General features: G+C 38.1%; 1 protein-coding gene across 2 annotated transcripts in view; it reads left to right on the forward strand.

The window, feature by feature from the left end:
• Positions 1 to 18,909, forward strand: part of LOC309803775 (3',5'-cyclic-AMP phosphodiesterase 4D) — a 575,480-nt gene that overhangs the window by 193,977 nt on the left and 362,594 nt on the right. The window contains exon 1 of one of the 2 annotated variants that reach the window (XM_082620483.1): positions 15,438 to 15,624. The exons of the other annotated variant lie outside the window; for it this stretch is intronic. Within the exon in view, the coding sequence (XP_082476609.1) occupies positions 15,536 to 15,624 (89 nt within the window). The 5' untranslated portion in view covers positions 15,438 to 15,535. Of the gene's footprint in view, positions 1 to 15,437; positions 15,625 to 18,909 lie in introns of those variants that run through there. 2 annotated transcript variants of the gene reach the window in all.

The following is an 18,909-nucleotide window of genomic DNA, read 5'->3' on the forward strand; positions in this document are numbered from 1 at the left end:
TTTTGGTTTGGTTGATCTCTTTTTTCCTTCCTTCTTTTTCTTTTTCTTCTTTTATTATTTTTTTTAATAATTTTTTTATTTTAATTATTTTATTTTATTTTATTTTTTCTTTCTTTTTTCTCCCTTTTCTTCTGAGCTGTGTAGCTGACAGGGACTTGGTGCTCTGTCCGGGTGTCAGGCCTATGGCTCTGAGGTGGTAGAGCCAAGTTCAGGACATTGGTCCACCAGAGACCTCCCAGCTCCATGTAATATCAAATGGTGAAAGCTCTCCCAGAGATCTCCATCTCAATGCTAAGAACCAGCTCCACTCAACAACCAGCAAGCTACAGTGCTGGACACCCTATGCCAAACAACTAGCAAGACAGGAACTCAACCCCACCCATTAACAGAGAGGCTGCCTAAAATCATAATAAGTTCTCAGAAACCCCAAACACACCACTGGAGGAGGTCTTGCCCACCAGAAAGACAAGATCCAGCCTTATCCACCAGAACACAGGCCCCAGTCCCCTCCACCAGGAAGCTTACACAACCCACTGAACCAACCTCAGCCACTGGGGGCAGACACCAAAGACAATGGGAACTATGAACCTGCAGCCTGCAAAAAGGAGACCCCAAACACAGAAAGTAAAGCAAAATGAGAAGACAGAGAAACACACAGCAGATGAAGGGGCAAGATAAAAACCCACCAGACCAAACAAATGAAGAGGAAATAGGCAGTCTACTTGAAAAAGAATTCAGAGTAATGATAGTGAAGATGATCCAAAATCTTGGAAATAGAATGGAGAAAATACAAGAAGTGTTTAACAAGGACCTAGAAGAACTAAGGAGCAAACATACAGTGATGAACAATACAATAAATGAAATTAAAAATTCTCTAGAAGGAACCAATAGCAGAATAACTGAGGCAGAAGAATGGACAAGTAACCTGGAAGATAAAATACTGGAAGTAACTACCACATAGCAGAGTAAAGAAAACAGAAAGAAAAGAATTGAGGACAGTCTCAGAGACCTCTGGGACAACATTAAACACACCAATGTTCAAATTATAGGAGTCCCAGAAGAGGAAGAGTAAAAGAAAGGGACTAAGAAAATATTTGAAGAGATTATAGTTGAAAACTTCCCTAATATGGGAAAGGAAATAGTCAGTCAAGCCCAGGAAGTGCAGAGAGTTCCATATAGGATAAATCCAAGGAGAAACACACCAAGACACATATTAATTGAATTATCAAAAATTAAATACAAAGAAAAAATAATAAAAGCAGCAAGGAAAACACAACAAATAGCATACAAGGGAATCCCCATAAGGTTAACAGCTGATCTTTCAGCAGAAACTCTGCAACCCAGAAGGGAGTGACAGGACATATTTAAAGTGATGAAACGAAAACACCTACAACCAAGATTACTCTACCCAGCAAGGATCTCATTCAGATTCAATGGAGAAATTAAAACCTTTACAAACAAGCAAAAGCTAACCAGCTTTACAACAAATGCTAAAGGAACTTCTCTAGGCAAGAAACACAAGAGAAGGAAAAGATCTACAATACTAAACCAAAAAAGTTAAGAAAATGGTAATAGGAACATACATATCGATAACTACCTTAAATGTAAATGGATTAAATGCTCCAACCAAAAGACACAGACTGGCTAAATGGATACAAAAACAAGACCCTTGTATATGCTGTCTACAAGAGACCCACTTCAGACCTAGGGACACATACAGACTGAAAGTGAGGGGATGGAGATAGATATTCCATGCAAATGGAAATCAAAAGAAAGCTGGAGTAGCAATTCTCATATCAGAAAAATAGACTTTAAAATTAAAACTATTACAAGAGACAAAGAAGGACACTACATACAGATCAAGGTATCAGTCCAAGAAGATATAACAATTGTAAATATTTATGCAGCCAACATAGGAGCACCTCAATACATAAGGCAAATGCTAACAGCCATAAAAGGGGAAATTGACAGTAACACAATCATAGTAGGGGACTTTAACATCCCACTCTCACCAATGGACAGGTCATCCAAAATGAAATAAATAAGGAAACACAAGCTTTAAATGATATATTAAACAAGATGGACTTAATTGATATTTATAGGACATTCCATCCAAAAACAACAGAATACACTTTCTTCTCAAGTGCTCATGGAACATTCTTCAGAATAGATCATATCTTGGGTGACAAATCAAGGCTTGGTAAATTTAAGAAAATTGAAATTGTATCCAGTATCTTTTCCAACCGCAACCCTATGAGACTAGATATGAAGTACAGGAAAAATTCTCTAAAAAATACAAACAGGGCTTCCCTGGTGGCGGAGTGGTTGAGAGTCCACCTGCCAATGTAGGGGACACGGGTTTGTGCCCTGGTCCAGGAAGATCCCACAGGCCGCGGAGCGGCTGGGCCCGTGAGCTGTGGCCGCTGAGCCTGCACGTCTGGAGCCTGTGCTCTGCAACGGGAGAGATCACAACAGTGAGAGGCCCACATACCGCAAAAAAAGAAAAAAAAATTACAAACACATGGAGGCTAAATAATACACTACTAAATAACCAAGAAATCACTGAAGAAATCAAAGAGGAAATCAAAAAATACCTAGAAACAAATGACAGTGTAAACACAGTGACCCAAAACCTGTGGGATGCAGCAAAAGTAGTTCTAAGAGGAAAGTTTATAGCAATACAATCCTACCTCAAGAAATAAGAAACATCTCAAATACACAACCTAACCTTACACCTAAAGCAATTAGAGAAAGAAAAACAAAAAAAAACCAAAGTTAGCAGAAGGAAAGTAATCATAAAGATCAGATCAAAAATAAATGAAAAAGAAATGAAGGAAACAATAACAAAGATCAATAAAACTAAAAGCTGGTTCTTTGAGAAGATAAAGTTGATAAACCATTAGCCAGACTCATCAAGAAAAAGAGGGAGAAGACTCAAATCAATAGAATTAGAAATGAAAAAAGAGAAGTAACACCTGACACTGCAGAAATACAAAGGATCATGAGAGATTACTACAAGCAACTGTATGCCATTAAAATGGACAACCTGGAAGAAATGGACAAATTCTTAGAAAAGCACAACTTTCTGAGACTGAAACAGGAAGAAATAGAAAATATAAACAGATCAGTCACAATCACTATAATTGAGACTGTGATTAAAAATCTTCCAGCGGGCTTCCCTGGTGGCGCAGTGGTTGAGAGTCCGCCTGCCGATGCAGGGGACACGGACGGGTTCGTGCCCCGGTCTGGGAAGGTCCCACATGCCGCGGATCAGCTGGGCCCATGAGCCATGGCCGCTGAGCCTGCGCATCCGGAGCCTGTGCTCCACAACGGGAGAGGCCACAACAGTGAGAGGCCCACGTACCACAAAAAAAAAAAAAAAAAAAAAAATCTTCCAGCAAACAAAAGCCCAGGACCAGATGGCTTCACAGGCAAATTCTATCAAACATTTAGAGAAGAGCTAACACCTATCCTTCTCAAACTCTTCCAAAATATCGCAGAAGGTGGAAGAGTCCCAAACTCATTCTATGAGGCCACCATCACCCTGATATCAAAACCAGACAAAGATGTCACAAAGAAAGAGATCAACAGGCCAATATCACTGATAAACATAGATGCAAAAATCCTCAACAAAATACTAGCAAACAGAATCCAACAGCACATTAAAAGGATCTTACACCATGATCAAGTGGGGTTTATCCCAGGAATGCAAGGATTCTTCTTCAATATATACAAATCAATCAATGTGATAAACCATATTAACAAACTGAAGAATAAAAACCATATGATCATCTCAACAGATGCAGAAAAAGCTTTCAACAAAATTCAACACCCAGTTATGATAAAATCCTTCCAGAGAGTAGGCATAGAAAGAACTTACTCAACCAAATAAAGGCCATATATGACAAACCCACAGCCAACATCGTTCTCAGTGGTGAAAAAATGAAACCATTTCCTCTAAGATCAGGAACAAGACAAGGTTATCCATTCTCACCACTATTATTCAACATGGTTTTGGAAGTTTTAGCCACAGCAATCAGAGAAGAAAAAGAAATAAAAGGAATCCAGATCAGAAAAAAAGAAGTAAAGCTGTCACTGTTTGCAGATGACATGATACTATACAAAGAGAATCCTAAACATGCTACCAGAAAACTACTAGAGCTAATCGATGCATTTGGTAAACTAGCAGGATACAAAATTAATGCACAGAAATCTCTTGCATTCCTATACAGTAATAATGAAAAATCTGAAAGAGAAATTAAGGAAACACTCCCATTTACCATTGCAACAAAAAGAAAAACATACCCAGGAATAAACGTACCTAAGGAGACAAAAGACCTGTATGCAGAAAACTATAAGACACTGATGCACAAAATTAAAGATGATATAAACAGGTGGAGAGATATACCATGTTCTTGGAATGGAAAAATCAACATTGTGAAAATGGCTATAGTACCCAAAGCAATCTACAGATTCAGTGCAATCCCTATCAAACTACCAATGGCATTTTTCACAGAACTAGAACAAAAAATTTCACAACTTGTGTGGAATCACAAAAAAACCCCAATAGCCAAAGCAATCTTGAGAAAGAAAAATGGACCTGGAGGAATCAGGCTCCCAAACTTCAGACTATACTACAAAGCTACAGTAATCAAGACATTATGGTACTGGCACAAAAACAGAAATATAGATCAATAGAACAAGATAGAAAGCCCAGAGATAAACCCATGCACCTATGGTCAACTAATCTATGACAAAGGAGGCAAGGATATACAATGGAGAAAAGACAGCCTCTTCAATAAGTGGTGCTGGGAAAACTGGACAGCTACATGTAAAAGAATGAAATTAGAGCACTCCCTAATACCATACACAAAAATAAACTCAGAATGGATTAAAGACCTAAATGTAAGGCCAGACACTATAAAACTCTTAGAGGAAAACATAGGCACAACACTGTATGACATAAATCACAGCAAGATCCTTTTTGACTCACCTTCTAGAGAAATGGAAATAAAAACAAAAATAAACAGATGGGGCCTAATGAAACTTCAAAGCTTTTGCACAGCAAAGGAAAACATAAACACAATGAAAAGACAACCCTCAGGATGGGAGAAAATATTTGCAAATGAAGCAACTGACAGAGGATTAATCTCCAAAACTTACACGCAGCTCATGCAGCTCAATATAAAAAAAAAAACCCAATCCAAAACTGGGCAGAAGACCTAAACAGACATTTCTGCAAGGAAGATATACAGATTGCCAACAAACATGAAAGAATGCTCAACATCACTAATCATTAGAGAAATGCAAATCAAAACTACAATGAGGTATCACCTCACAACAGTCAGAATGGCCATCATCAAAAAATCTACAAACAATAAGTGCTGGAGAGGGTGTGGAGAGAATGGAACCATCTCACACTGTTGGTGGGAATGTAAATTGATACAGCCACTATGGAGAACAGGATGGAGGTTCCTTAAAAACTAAAAATAGAACTATTATATCACCCAGCAATCCCGCCACTGGGCCTATACCCTGAGAAAATCATAATTCAAAAAGAGTTATGTACCACAATGTTCATTGCAGCTCTATAACCAGGATATGGAAGCAACGTAAGTGTCCATCAGCAGATGAATGGATAAAGAGGATGTGGCACATGTATACAATGGAATATTAGTCAGCCATAACGAGAAATCAAATTGAGCATTTGTAGTGAGGTAATGGACCTAGAGTCTGTCTAACAGAGTGAAGTCAGAAAGAGAAAAACAAATACTGTAGGCTAACACATAAAAAAAAAAAAAAAAAAAAAAAAAAAACTGTTCTGAAGAACCTAGGGGCAGGACAGGAATAAAGACACAGACGTAGAGAATAGACTTGAGGACCCAGGGAGGGTGAAGGGTAAGCTGGGTTGAAGTGGGAGAGTGGCATGGACATGTATACACTACCAAATGTAAAATGGATAGCCTGTGGGAAGCAGCCACATAGCACAGGGAGATCAGCTCAGTGCTTTGTGACCACCTAGAGAGGTGGGATAGGGAGGGTGGGAGGGAGACGTAACAAGGAGGAGATATGGGGATACATGTATATGTATAGCAGATTCACTTTGTTATAAAGTAGAAAATAACACACCATTGTAAAGCAATTATACTCCAATAAAGATGTTAAAAAAATGAAAAACGAAATAGGTTAAAAATAGTTTCAGTGATACTGGGTTGTTTTTTTTTTTTAACAAAACAGAGTCTCTTTCTTGTCCATAACACACTAGGCCTAACACTGATATAATACTCGTTTAAAAATATAACAAAAGGAAACACAAAATAAAACCCAGAGAAAAATCAAAGTTCCCATTTTTGGGGAACAGCTCCTGATTCATAGATTTTATAGGGTATTTTGTACAATATCAGAAACTGTGTAATATGCCCAATCATCCCTTTTCTAATCACCTGACTGAAGTCATAATTTACTGAGAATTACCCTGTATGAAACAATCCAGAAAATGTATTACATATGACTAATGTGGAATAAGAGCTCATGATTGACAGCTTTTATCACCTAAATGGATATTGATTTTGATAATTCATAATCTTTAGCAGATCTTTAACATTTACTGTGTAGTCATTAATTTGCTTTTGTTAGTAAGATTTAGGACTTCAAATACACTATGGTATTTACGTTACATTTAACAAATACATTGTCTTTGCCTATACAAAGTCCACACTTTACAATAGACTCAGTATAAAACATAGAGACTTAAACGTAGGTCAACATCATGTACAAGCCATGCATATTGTTCAGATGAATCTCACTATAACAGTATAGTTCTCATTGCTCAAGTCCAATATGATAATGACCTGTTAAGAAGCAAGCTCTTAAATGTTACAGGCAGAAACTAAGTGTGGCTGCACAGCTTAGGTAAGAATTCACTGTAGAATTCTTTCAACTTTTCTAAATTTTTGAAAATTTTCATAATACTATTTTGGAAAAAAGATCTCTTTTTGATATGGCAAGAACCATATTCTACATTTTTTTCTGAAACAAGTTTTATATGGCTCATCAAGTTTGTGTTTTTGCCATCTGTAATTCAACTCATTCTGGAATATTCCAGAAATGAGTGCCCTATTTACAGCATTCTTTTTTGTCCCCCTTTATCTGTAAAAGAAAAATGCCAAGGGACAGTTAGTCAGTTTTAATGTTGTGAGCAATATTGATACATTTTATTGAGGAAATGCTGACCACCATTAGGTCACAGAGATGTTTTTATGAGGTGAGATGTTTTCTCAGTCACAATCCTCTATAAAGAGGGACCATTTTTCTTTTGTATCCTTAGCCACTTAGCACCGACTTAGACCCACACCCACTCTCCCTCATTCATTCCTTAGCTCACTTATTGTCTAGGCATATACTGGTTAACAACCTAGGTTTTATAACTGTTGAGGCCTCAATTTTTTTTTTTAAGATGTTGGGGGTAGGAGTTTATTAATTTATTTATTTATTTTTAGCTGTGTTGGGTCTTGTTTCTGTGAGAGGGCTTTCTCCAGTTGTGGCAAGCGGGGGCCACTCTTCATCGCGGTGCGCGGGCCTCTCACTATCGCGGCCTCTCTTGTTGAGTAGCACAGGCTCCAGACACGCAGGCTCAGTAGTTGTGGCTCACAGGCCTAGTTGCTCCGCGGCATGTGGGATCCTCCCAGACCAGGGCTCGAACCCGTGTCCCCTGGATTAGCAGGCAGATTCTCAACCACTGCGCCACCAGGGAAGCCCAAGCCCTCAATTTTAACCTCAGATTTGCCACTCGTTGGCTGTGTGATCATAGGGTCAAATGACTAACTTTTTAAGCCTCCATTTTCTTAGCTAGAAAACAGAATAAATATAAGGTAAGCTTATCGGTATATTATTGTGAGGATAATATAAGTTATGTTAAGCTCTTATCACACTGTAAATACCAAATAAGTAGTTGATATTGTCATAGTAAAATAAGGAATTAAAAAAAATACCCTGACCTTATGATGATGTTTACTTCACAGAATCAGTCAGTGCACAGGGAGAGGCAGGGTGAGGAAGATATCCTGGGGGTGTCAGGTCAGCAATAAGTGCCCAGGAATGGGAAAGTTTATGAATATTGGCTCCAATAAATGGATATCCAGATTTAGTGATATATTGAACACTGTCATGGAGAAAATTCCTATCACCGAAGTTGAAAGCATGAGATTGTTGTTATTTAGAGATTCATGGTATTTGGGGACTTTTTGCTTTCTCCCGAGGGAGTAGTTTTGTTTCTCAACCTGGTAATTCCATCACTGCTTTTCTTGTTTGTTAACATAATTCTAAAAAGCTCAAAGAGGCCATTTCTGCCCTTATTTGGTGTGTGGTCAACAAGGAGAGCAGCATGAGTTGGAATCAGTGCTGCGCTGCAGATGCTTCTCCAATTAAACACCATGTCTTCAGGATCCCATAAGTTTTCAAAAAATAAATGGTAATGGGGCTTCCCTGGTGGCGCAGTGGTTGAGAGTCCGCCTGCCGATGCAGGGGTTTGTGCCCCGGTCCGGGAAGATCCCACATGCTGCGTGCGGAGCGGCTGGGCCTGTGAGCCATGGCCTCTGAGCCTGCGCGTCCAGAGCCTGTGCTCCGCAACGGGAGAGGCCACAACAGTGAGAGGCTCGCGTACCGCAAAAATAAATAAATAAATGGTAATGTTTCTATATTTAGGTGAAGCCCAGGATTTTGAAGAATTGAGAAAAATTCCATCAGCTAACTTTAGTAGAATCCCTTGCCACTTAATTTTTTTTTAGTTTTTTAAACAGAACCAGTAGAGGGTTTTCCATCTGCAAATAAACATTAAAATTTTGCTATGAGATTAACCTTTAAACGTAACAGCTTGATGTTCTGTCCTTACACACTTAGGATAAAAAATTTCAAATGGGGGGAAAAAGGACAATCAAAACTAAAGACTGTTACCCTTCTGAAACTGGTTAAATGATATGCCAACTTACCATGCTCATGAAGTGACCATTTTAGAGGACAATTCTTAAAACTAGAAATGTTTCTAAGAGTATGGATAATAGTTTTTCTAGTTCTCCAAAAAGCTTATCAACATTAGTAGCAGTGCCTAAAATCTGGGGTGACATTTTCTAAATGCTTTTTTTTTTTTTTTTTTTGCGGTACGCGGGCCTCTTACTGTTGTGGCCTCTCCCATTGCGGAGCACAGGCTCTGGACGCGCACGTTCAGCGGCCATGGCTCACAGGCCCAGCCGCTCCATGGCATGTGGGACCTTCCCGGACCAGGGCACGAACCCGTGTCCTCTGAATCGGCAGGCGGACTCTCAACCACTGCGCCACCAGGGAAGCCCTCTAAATGCTTTTATGTAAAGTACTCCATTCATCTCAAAAACTCTGCAATGGTTCTTTTTTGGATAAGACACTGAACTCAGCAAGGTCAGGCAACAGTGCTCAAGGTCATATGACATGTTCATAGCATAACTATGGCTCTAATCTCCCTTACTGGGGCTGCTCTGAATACTTGCCCAATGGTGTTTCATCAAAAATCAGACAAACAAACAATTCTGGGGACAGGCCTGTATTCATTTGGTCATAACAATGACAGTGGTTTTTCTGGTTTTGTTATTTTATTTTATTTTAATTGATTGATTGCTACAGTTGTGGCTTTGTCAGAAGGTGCATCTAAGGACAGAGAAAATAGGTAAGTCCCACCTAAATTACCCATGGTGAAATTTTTTGCCCCTATTTAGGAACATAAAAGAATATAATGTAGGTGATGCATCTTATTTTCAAGAAGTCCTGAGATGGCTGGTTTACTGATTCATTAAACAGAATTATTGTGACTTGTTTATTTTGCTAGGCACAGAGAATGCAGTAGGAAAGCAGACACAGTTTATGTCCTCATGATGTTTAGGTCTGTCAGGGAAGCCAGACATTGAAAAAGTAATTGCAAATGTGCTGACAGTGACGAAGATTAAAGTGCAGAGTGCTGTGGAGACATCCCTTGGTCTGAGAAAGCAGGGAAGGCTTCCTGGAGGAAGTGGCTTTCAAGAGGAAGTTTTGTATCCACCCTTTCACTTACCAGTCAATAACTAAGGAGGATTTTTTTTCAGTCTTCAGTCATGAGTACAATATTGAAAATAAAATTTTTCTGACTTAAAATCTTCACATACAGAAATTTAGACAAACACTCACTGACCCCAGAAGACTTTTACACACATTTTAAAACATCATGTTTAGCTCTTTATTTCAGGTGACTAGCCTATACTAATTTCAAATTTTAAAGAATTTGACTCTAGAAATATTTCCTGTTGACTACTTAAAAAAATATCCTAGGACTTTGTCAGTCAGTCACTAGACACTTAAGAAACATAAAACGTCTCTCTGTTCCCTCTCATTTCTTCCTCCCTGTTTTTTTTCCCTACAACCCTCATTTACCCAAGTGTTTAAATAGAACTCAGTGCCTTACTGATAGAAAGGGCTTGACCTAATTATCTTCCAAATTGCTAAAACATTCCTAAAACATGTAGATAGAAACCTTGAGTGTATAACAAATAATTTTGATTCACAGTCCAGTTTTATTTTATCTTTTATTCTTATATTTAATCATGTCTCATCATTTATTGTATTCTATGTCTTAATAATTTTAGCTCTTTTCAAATAACAATTGCTGGAGAGGGTGAGGAGAAAGGGAACCCTCCTGCACTATTGGTGGGAATGTAAGTTGGTGTAGCCCACTGTGGAAAACAGTATGGGGGTTCCTCAAAAAACTAAAAATAGAGTTATTACCATATGATCCAGCAATTCCACTCCTGGGCATATATCCAGACAAAACTATAATTGAAAAAGATACATGCACCCCTGTGTTCAAAGTAGCACTGTTCACAATAGCCAAGACATGGAAACAACATGAATGTCCAAAGATAAATGGATAAAGAAGGTGTGGTACATATATACAATGGAATGCTACTCAGCCATAAAAAAAGAATGAAATAATGCCATTTGCAGCAACATGGATGGACCTAGAGATTATCATACTGAGTGAAGTCAGATAGACTAAGACAAATATATGATATCACTTATATGTGGAATCTAAAATATGACACAAATGAACCTATCTACGAAACAGAAATAGTCTCACAGGCAAAGGGAACAGACTGGTGGTTGCCAAGAGGGAGGAGAAGTGGGAGAGGGATGGATTGAGAGTTTAAGGTTAGCAGATGCAAACTATTATGTATAGAATGGATAAACAACAAGGTCCTACCCTATAGCACAGGGAACTATATTCAGTATCCTGTGATAAACCATAATGCAAAAGAATATAAAAAAGAATGTATACATATGAGTACACATGTAGAACTTAGTCACTTTGCTGTATAGCAGAAACTAGCATGACATTGTAAATCAACTATACATCAATAAAAAAAAAACTTAAAAAATGTTGTAACAAAATAAAATAGTAATAATAATAATTTTAGCTCTTTAATTACATTTTATTCCTGTTTGTGTCCTGGAATATATATGAATAAAGGATGCATTTGAAGCAGATTAATATGCAGAGTATGCTTTCCTAATGCTCTTAAGACTATGGGGTACCTTCAATTCTGTTAGCACTCCCCTGGGTTACAGCTCATAAAAAACAGTTTCCGAAGCTTCCTTCATTTCAGAACATGGAATAATTCACCTCTAAATCAAGTAGACATACATAAGGTTTAGAATGACTATTTGAAAGCAATTCAAAGAAAACAGCATTATTTTGCAGCATTTCCATTTGGAGTAATAATTGATAGTTGATGATGATACTGTATTAATGTAATAAGAGGGCTTGTTTAAACCACAATTACTTACATGGAATGAATAAGGTTTCAGAAGTGCACAAGTCTGCTTGTTGAATTTCCTTTCGGCACACTCTTTTGCAATGGATCACCCTGAAAATCGAATAGTTATGATGAAATGATTATCAGAGGTAGCTGATAACATGAAAACGAAATGCAATTGCTGGCTTCCACTTTAACTTCTGCTGCCTTTGAGTCTGCAACCAGCAGCTATTTCAAAATATTGCATTATCCTGAACCCATATCTCTGCCTGCTCTGGTTTCCTGAGGCAATGTATTTCAACATCACACAAGCCCATTAATTTAACTGTCTGTTTCTCTGAAGTTTAGCTCAAAACTTCTCCTTCCACCTATCAGACAGTAGCTTGGTGTGTAAATAAATGCTTATGTGCCTTATGTTTAAATTCTCCTACTTTTAAATTCGGGATTTTCAGATTTGATTCATAGTAGCCATCTCCTATAAAGGAAATTCTGATTTTCTGTGTTAAACATCAAACCCCAAACTTGCATTTTAACATCTGGAATCTTGGAACCAAAATCCCAGAAATGTTCAAGAGGCAAAAATGCCTTATTTAGAGCTCTGCAAAACATAAGATCTACGTTATTGGCAGGAGGCAGGCATTTTCTTGAGATTTTGGAGAGGTTAGGAATTATGTGAATAACAGTTGGGTGAACGCAAAGTTTAGGTTTCAGAACGTGGTTTTCTCTGCCATATAAGTTTAGTTTCCAACTTGTAAAAGAAGAGTTTGTCTCAGGGGTGGAACATCTCTCCTGACATTCAGTCATGCTTTTCCAAAAACAACTTCTGGGAAATAAATGCTTACTAATATGACAAGTTAAAACATTCAAAAGATTCTACTTCATTTCCTTCTCTATCCTTTAGTACCTGTGAAGTGAAAGTTATAAACAGCTGTTTGAAATACAAATGACAGCACAGGTTCATCCTAGCAAACATCTGATTTAATTTTCTTATTGTTTCCAATTGCCTAAATTCTCATGTCTGTGAAGTACTAGCCAGTCCTTCAAAATAATATTAATGTTTATACTTGAAATCAAGGCTTAACTTTGCTCATAATTAATCTCAGAAATAACTAGTTTATTTCCGTGACCTTGCTGAGACCTGGTCACCTAAGGGGGATTATGCCTAACTGTACAGAAGAAATGGGATGGAGGTGGTGAGTAATTATTTTTAAGGAGAAAATAACATTAACATTGGCAGATACTTCTTGTATCTTTATCTAATTTCACATTAGGAAAAAGGGCCAAAGTTTCCATGTTTCTGCTCGTCATTTCACATTTATAGTTCCATTGTTTTGATCTTGCTTAACTGTTCTAGATATCTGCTTTCAAGAAGCAGAGGGGGAAAAGAAGAAATGTTTCGGCAATAATGAAAAAGACAACTTTGCGTCTCCTTCAATTTCTTTTAGAAGAAGGTAGACATTCTATAATACCCTCATTGTGCATTACTATTATGCCCTTATACTTCATCAATTAGATATCAATTAACAGAACATTCTTTTCAAAATGTAAATTGGTATGAGCAAAGACAAGTATCGGTCAAAATGCCTATTGCTGGCTTTAGCCTGGCTGGGAAGACAGGGTCCATCTTGGCATGACAAGTGCGTTTGGGCTAACAATGCAAACAATATTTTTCTGCTTCCAATGTTGTGTATATGGACTGCAGCTTTCATATTTAAAAACCAGTGATGCTATTTGTCCTACAAAATTTGAAATGCCACTGGATAAAATGAGAGCTTTGTCTTGCATGGAAGGTGAAGGAAGGAACTCTTTGCCAGTACCTTCCCTCCTATTCTCTTACTTGTTCTGTGTCCACCCCCCTCCCTCCCTTCATGCCAATCCACCTCCCACTCTACCAGTTTGCAGAGACATCCCCCCTCTTCACCCAGACTCCTAGTTATCTTCCACTGTCTGGCTTCAGTCTCAGATGAAACCATTCTATTCAACCCCGACTTGTTCAGCTCTGTGTCAGCTCTGCCAGGAATGTTTGCACTTCCTAAGAGCTGTCCTGATGTGGGAATTAAATAGAATATGGGAATAAAGTGCTAATGGTGGAATTTCATACACCAGAAGGGCAGGCTGGGGTAGGTATGGACACTTTCTCTGTCCTTTCAAAGAATACCAGGAAGGTGACCGCCAATCTTGCTCCTGTGAAATGGGGATCCACATACAAAAGCAAAAGGGTGTAGTTTGTGAAGCATGAAAATATTGATAGTTGATTCGGAGAGAGTGTGTTTAGTTTTGAACTTCTGGCTCCTCCAAGGTCGCCGCTGTTCAGTCAGCTATCACTCACCCGCTTTTAGCCCATCTGTCAGATAACACAGAGGTGAAACCGTAAAAACGTTTTCTATTACTCATTCCCGAGGCTGATATGGAACCTGTAGTGTTCTCAGGAACCCCTGGTGTGCTGGATGCTGTCATGAAAATAAGTGTCATGTTTACTGACTTGAGCTTTTACAGAAACTACAGGAATAGTCTGGACCCCTTGGGTATATAAGAAGAGATAGTTTCGCTACAGGGGGTCTGAAAATTTGGCAGATGTGATGCTCACCAAACTCAACTATTGGTTATATTTGTCCAGTCCAGAGGGAGTTAAATCACCGCTGGGCACTCCACGCCTCTCTAATCTTATCCCAGAGAAGTGGAGTTCTGCCTTGGTTTATAGTTGAGGTCACAGGCGGGGAAGTGTTTGGACAGGGACTGGTGGAATTATGCCACATTGTTAACATTAAATAGCACTTGGTGGTGGGGACCTATGACAGCACTGGGGTCCTTTCACTCCTGAAGCATACTCTTGAAATAGATGCCTCACTGAGATGTGCTGGACTCGTAAGACACGTGAAGGGCTCTATGTGGCTTCTATCATTTATTTAATTTGAAAGAAGTTTGTTTTAAGAGACTTATCAGACAGTTAAGTAATGTTTCTAGGGAATAGAAAATGAGCAAGAAAATTGATCTCTGTTGTCAAAGTCACGCATTATAACTCATTTTCCAAGGTGACACAGTATCTCCTTGAGGGAAAAGCTGCCAAAAGCGCTGAAAGTGATCTGCCTACTTTCTTTTCAAGCTGACTTGCAAGGGGGCGCTGGTCTTTGGAGACCATTAAATCCTTGTGTGAGGTTTGCGAATAACTATGTTCCTCCCTGTTTCTAAGAGAAGTTGAAATAAGGAAAATGATATTTGGCGGCCAGTTGTGTGAAAGTTAGTAAATCTCTGTTGAATTTCCCAGTCATGGGCATGTATTTACTTTTTTTTTTTTTTTAAACAAAGGCCCTCTGTTTACTTTTTTTTCTTAAACTTCACACTTCAATCATGCCTTTCACAGTGTGTGTGTGTGTGTGCGTGTGTGTGTGATGTTGTGCTTTCCAGGAGTGGCATGTGACTGTGCTGTTTAATCAGGGCTATATTTAAAAACAAATTTGCAAGGGAGCGTTTCTCACGTTATTAACGAGATAAAGTCAGAGTGAAGCAAGCTCTGTCGCAAAGGGCGAGTGTCACGCAGCAGGAAGTCCCAGCCACCTCTTCCAGTCGTGCTTCAGCCACCCGCCACCTCCCTGGCAACACAGAGCACTGCACAGAGGAAATGCCCTCCCTTGGCCACAAGTGCCTCCTGGTCCTCCAGGGGCCATCCGGCCCCAGGGCCCTGCATCCACTCTGACTTGCCAGCAATCCTGCCAACTTCTTTACACATGGCTTTTGTTTGGGATCTTCGGGGAGTCACAGTGCCAGGACCCTCCACAAGAGTCAAATCAAGATTGCGTTTCTCAAAGTCCTACAGGTATTGCTCTTTCTTTTTGTGGCTGGGAAGAGTTTTCTTTTTTCATCAGCCTCTGTAGCTTTAGGCCCCCTGCAAAGAAGTCTTTGCCCTGTGTTGATCTGTTTAATTTCTATTTCCTATACTGCATTAAATTGGCAGGATGAATTAGTAGTATACAGAATAGGAGCTAAGAAGATGTGAACCTTAACATAACCAGGGGTATTTGGGAACCCACAGGAGTAGAAGGAAATTGACTAACTCTAAAAGCTGATTTTGAGAGTTAAATGGTGAACTTATAAAAGCATTCCTGTGACTGGCATCTGGAAAACAAGTGTGTTAGCCAGCCGAATGGACTTAATGTAGCCAGAATTGGTCATACTAACCTTCAGTGAATCCTTTAAATGTAAGGAAAGGGCTCTAGTTTGATTCAGCAAGCAAACAAGCAACAACAACAAAGCACTGCTTTGTTGTTTATAAGGGTTTCAGGTCACATTCACATGGAAAAGTGGAAACTATCTCTGTGGTCTAGGTTGTAGTTCAGAGTTTTAATGTTGCCCAGGAGAAATAGAAACTATGAAATTGAAGTAAATATGTTATTAATCTGTTATGTCTAAAGATTTCTATAGAAATCATATGAAAAATCTTGACCTCATGACCTCAATAAATTGTCAGTTACAGCTTTGCTTTACATCCAAGTTAGCTTATTTTGATCAAATAACTAGGTAAAACAGAAGACGCAGAAAAATCTTTGATTCCCTTCTTTGCTCTAGTGTTTTAGATATTTACAAGAAAAAGATTGATTCTTCACACAGTTTTTGTTTCTGATTGGTTAGTCTGTAGCACTGCAAGCTATTTCACCAATAGCAAATGGAGGTGAAATTGTCTGCAAAATCTCAAGAACAGGTCTTCCTTCTTTAGACCAAATGTAACATATGTAGAAACTACCAGGCCTTTATAAAAGTATGTGTTAAATTTGGATTAAAATGTGTTCTGATTTACTTGCATAGAAAATATTCAAAGTTTAGATTAAAATAATTCACAAGAATTATTTATTTGTTTTAGACAGTGTGAAAGATAGTACCCTTGGAATATTTTAGGGAGCTATAAAATCAGAGGAATCAAATTACAAAATTCCCTAGTAAAAATGCATAAGCAAACTTTGAAAGGGGTAAATAAAAGTTGGCAGTTAAAGGTGTAAGTAGTACTTTCTTACTACTAAATGTACATCTACTTCTACTTCAAAACAAAATAAATACCATTTATTTTTATTAATTATGTTAATTTGTTACAGTTAAGACTCTGCTTCAACATTAGAAATTATATGCCTACTCTATGCTTTACTTTCTATTGAATGCACTTCTCATGTTTATTATTTGCATCTCATGCTTATTATGTGCTAAGATGTATGCTCATCAAAGATTTGTAAGCATTACTGTGCATATTTCCAATAGATGGTAGTTTCTAGACACTTCTTATTGTTGAGATCTGATAACAAGTTTCTAAATATCATAAATATCAAACTGCTGGGTAAGGTGAAAACAATAGTGTGTTGGACTAAAGAATTTCAGAAATCTCAGGAAATGCAGAGTTTAAGCTCTACTGTATGACTTGTAGATATATTATGAAATTTGCCTTCTTGGTATGTCAAAAATATTTTCCTTTTCCTTGGTCAATTCGATCCTTTCAGAAATACAACAAGCACTGGAATGTCTAAGGATGAGTTTTCTATGTATTTAAATGCCCTGTGTTTGTAGTTCTAACAAGTTTCTTTCATAATGAGTTTAAGAGGTGAGGGTGACATCCAGAATAGCCATCATGGGCCAATCTCCTTTGAAATCTGAGAGACTTTGTCCCTCATATATTTGCTTTTAATTTGAATATTAATTTCCCATAAAATAATTAATTTTTGTATGTACTGTCTTCATTGTTCTGTGGATCCTATTTTCTCTCTCCCTTTGGACTATAAATTCCTTGAGGCCAGAGGCTCCCTTACATGCGAGGAGAATGCCATTAATGCGTGTTCAATGAAGCATCTTGCTACTGTCTCTTAGTTGGTGTCACCCTTTTATTTGTAAAATCAACTTGCTGATATGATCGGGGCCTATCATAGGCCAGGAGTCCAGTGGAAGGTTAAGAAGCTAGGACAGCAGTTGGACACTCTCATGTCACATTTTCAGAGATCTCTCAGTGCTTAAAAAAAAGAGTATGCATTCAGTCACAGCAATATACTGACAATAATGAAAAAAAGATGCTTATTGTACAGCTTTAAACTTTTAACAGACCACACCACCTCAAATGCACCGAGTCAAAGTATTTACGTATGTGTACACACACACACGCACGCACGCACGCACACATCTACATTTAGTTCTGAACGGCACGATTTCATTTCACAGCATTCCTGGAGTCAAAAGTGTTAAGCTATTTGATGTAAACATTTAAACTATCCCACAATTTTGCAACCCAGTTTTTGTATTTCTTCATTTCTTTTTTAATATAGGAGATCTTTAAAACCTGGAAGTAACTTAAGCTTATCTTGACCTTTGAGAGGCTTTAGACATAATTCCACTATTGAAGCAACTGAAATAACTAGGTGTTAACCAACATTTCTTTGTTGAGTTTATCCTTTATAAGTTTGTTTGTTTAATAAAAATAATTTTGTATTTTGTAAAATCCCCACACGTGTCTAGTAGAGTATTATTTCTTTCTTTGAAGATTGAATGGATATTACACATGATACTGGTGATACACTTGGGTTTAAGCTGAATATTTGTCTCTGGCATTGTTTTCACTCCCTGGTGGCATTCAGGATGAAGGAAAGTCAAGTCTGTAAAGAGTCTGATTTTTTAAAGTAACAGTAAATCATATGTATTTAATGAGTGTTGATCCCTGAGAAATACAACCTTAGGTAGTTATGCTTAAAGTAGATTTGAAAGTCGTTTTTCAGCGGTGGTGAGTTTTTGCCTTTTATGGGTAAAATGTACTTACAGAGAAAGCCAAATATAATTAATATGTAGCTTATTAAGCTAAATTTGACTTGATGCAGAAACAGAGAGAGTCAGAGACAGACAGAGAGAGAAAGAGGATTACATCCTAAGGAGGTTAATTTTCCTCTGTGGACCTGGAATAAGAATCAATCATTACTTTAGAGCCACACCTCTCATGTCTGTCTTAGAGGAGAGAGAGAGGGGAATGATGTGCTTATGTTAGATTTGAGTGAACTCACGTTGAAGGTTTGAATATAGTACCTGAAAAAATTGGGAAGAAAATGATATGGGAAGCGAAGAACGAACAAGGAGCTAGTAC

Source organism: Mesoplodon mirus, assembly GCF_964341445.2.
Source record: "Mesoplodon mirus genome assembly, chromosome: 5".
Lineage (NCBI taxonomy): Eukaryota > Metazoa > Chordata > Mammalia > Artiodactyla > Ziphiidae > Mesoplodon > Mesoplodon mirus.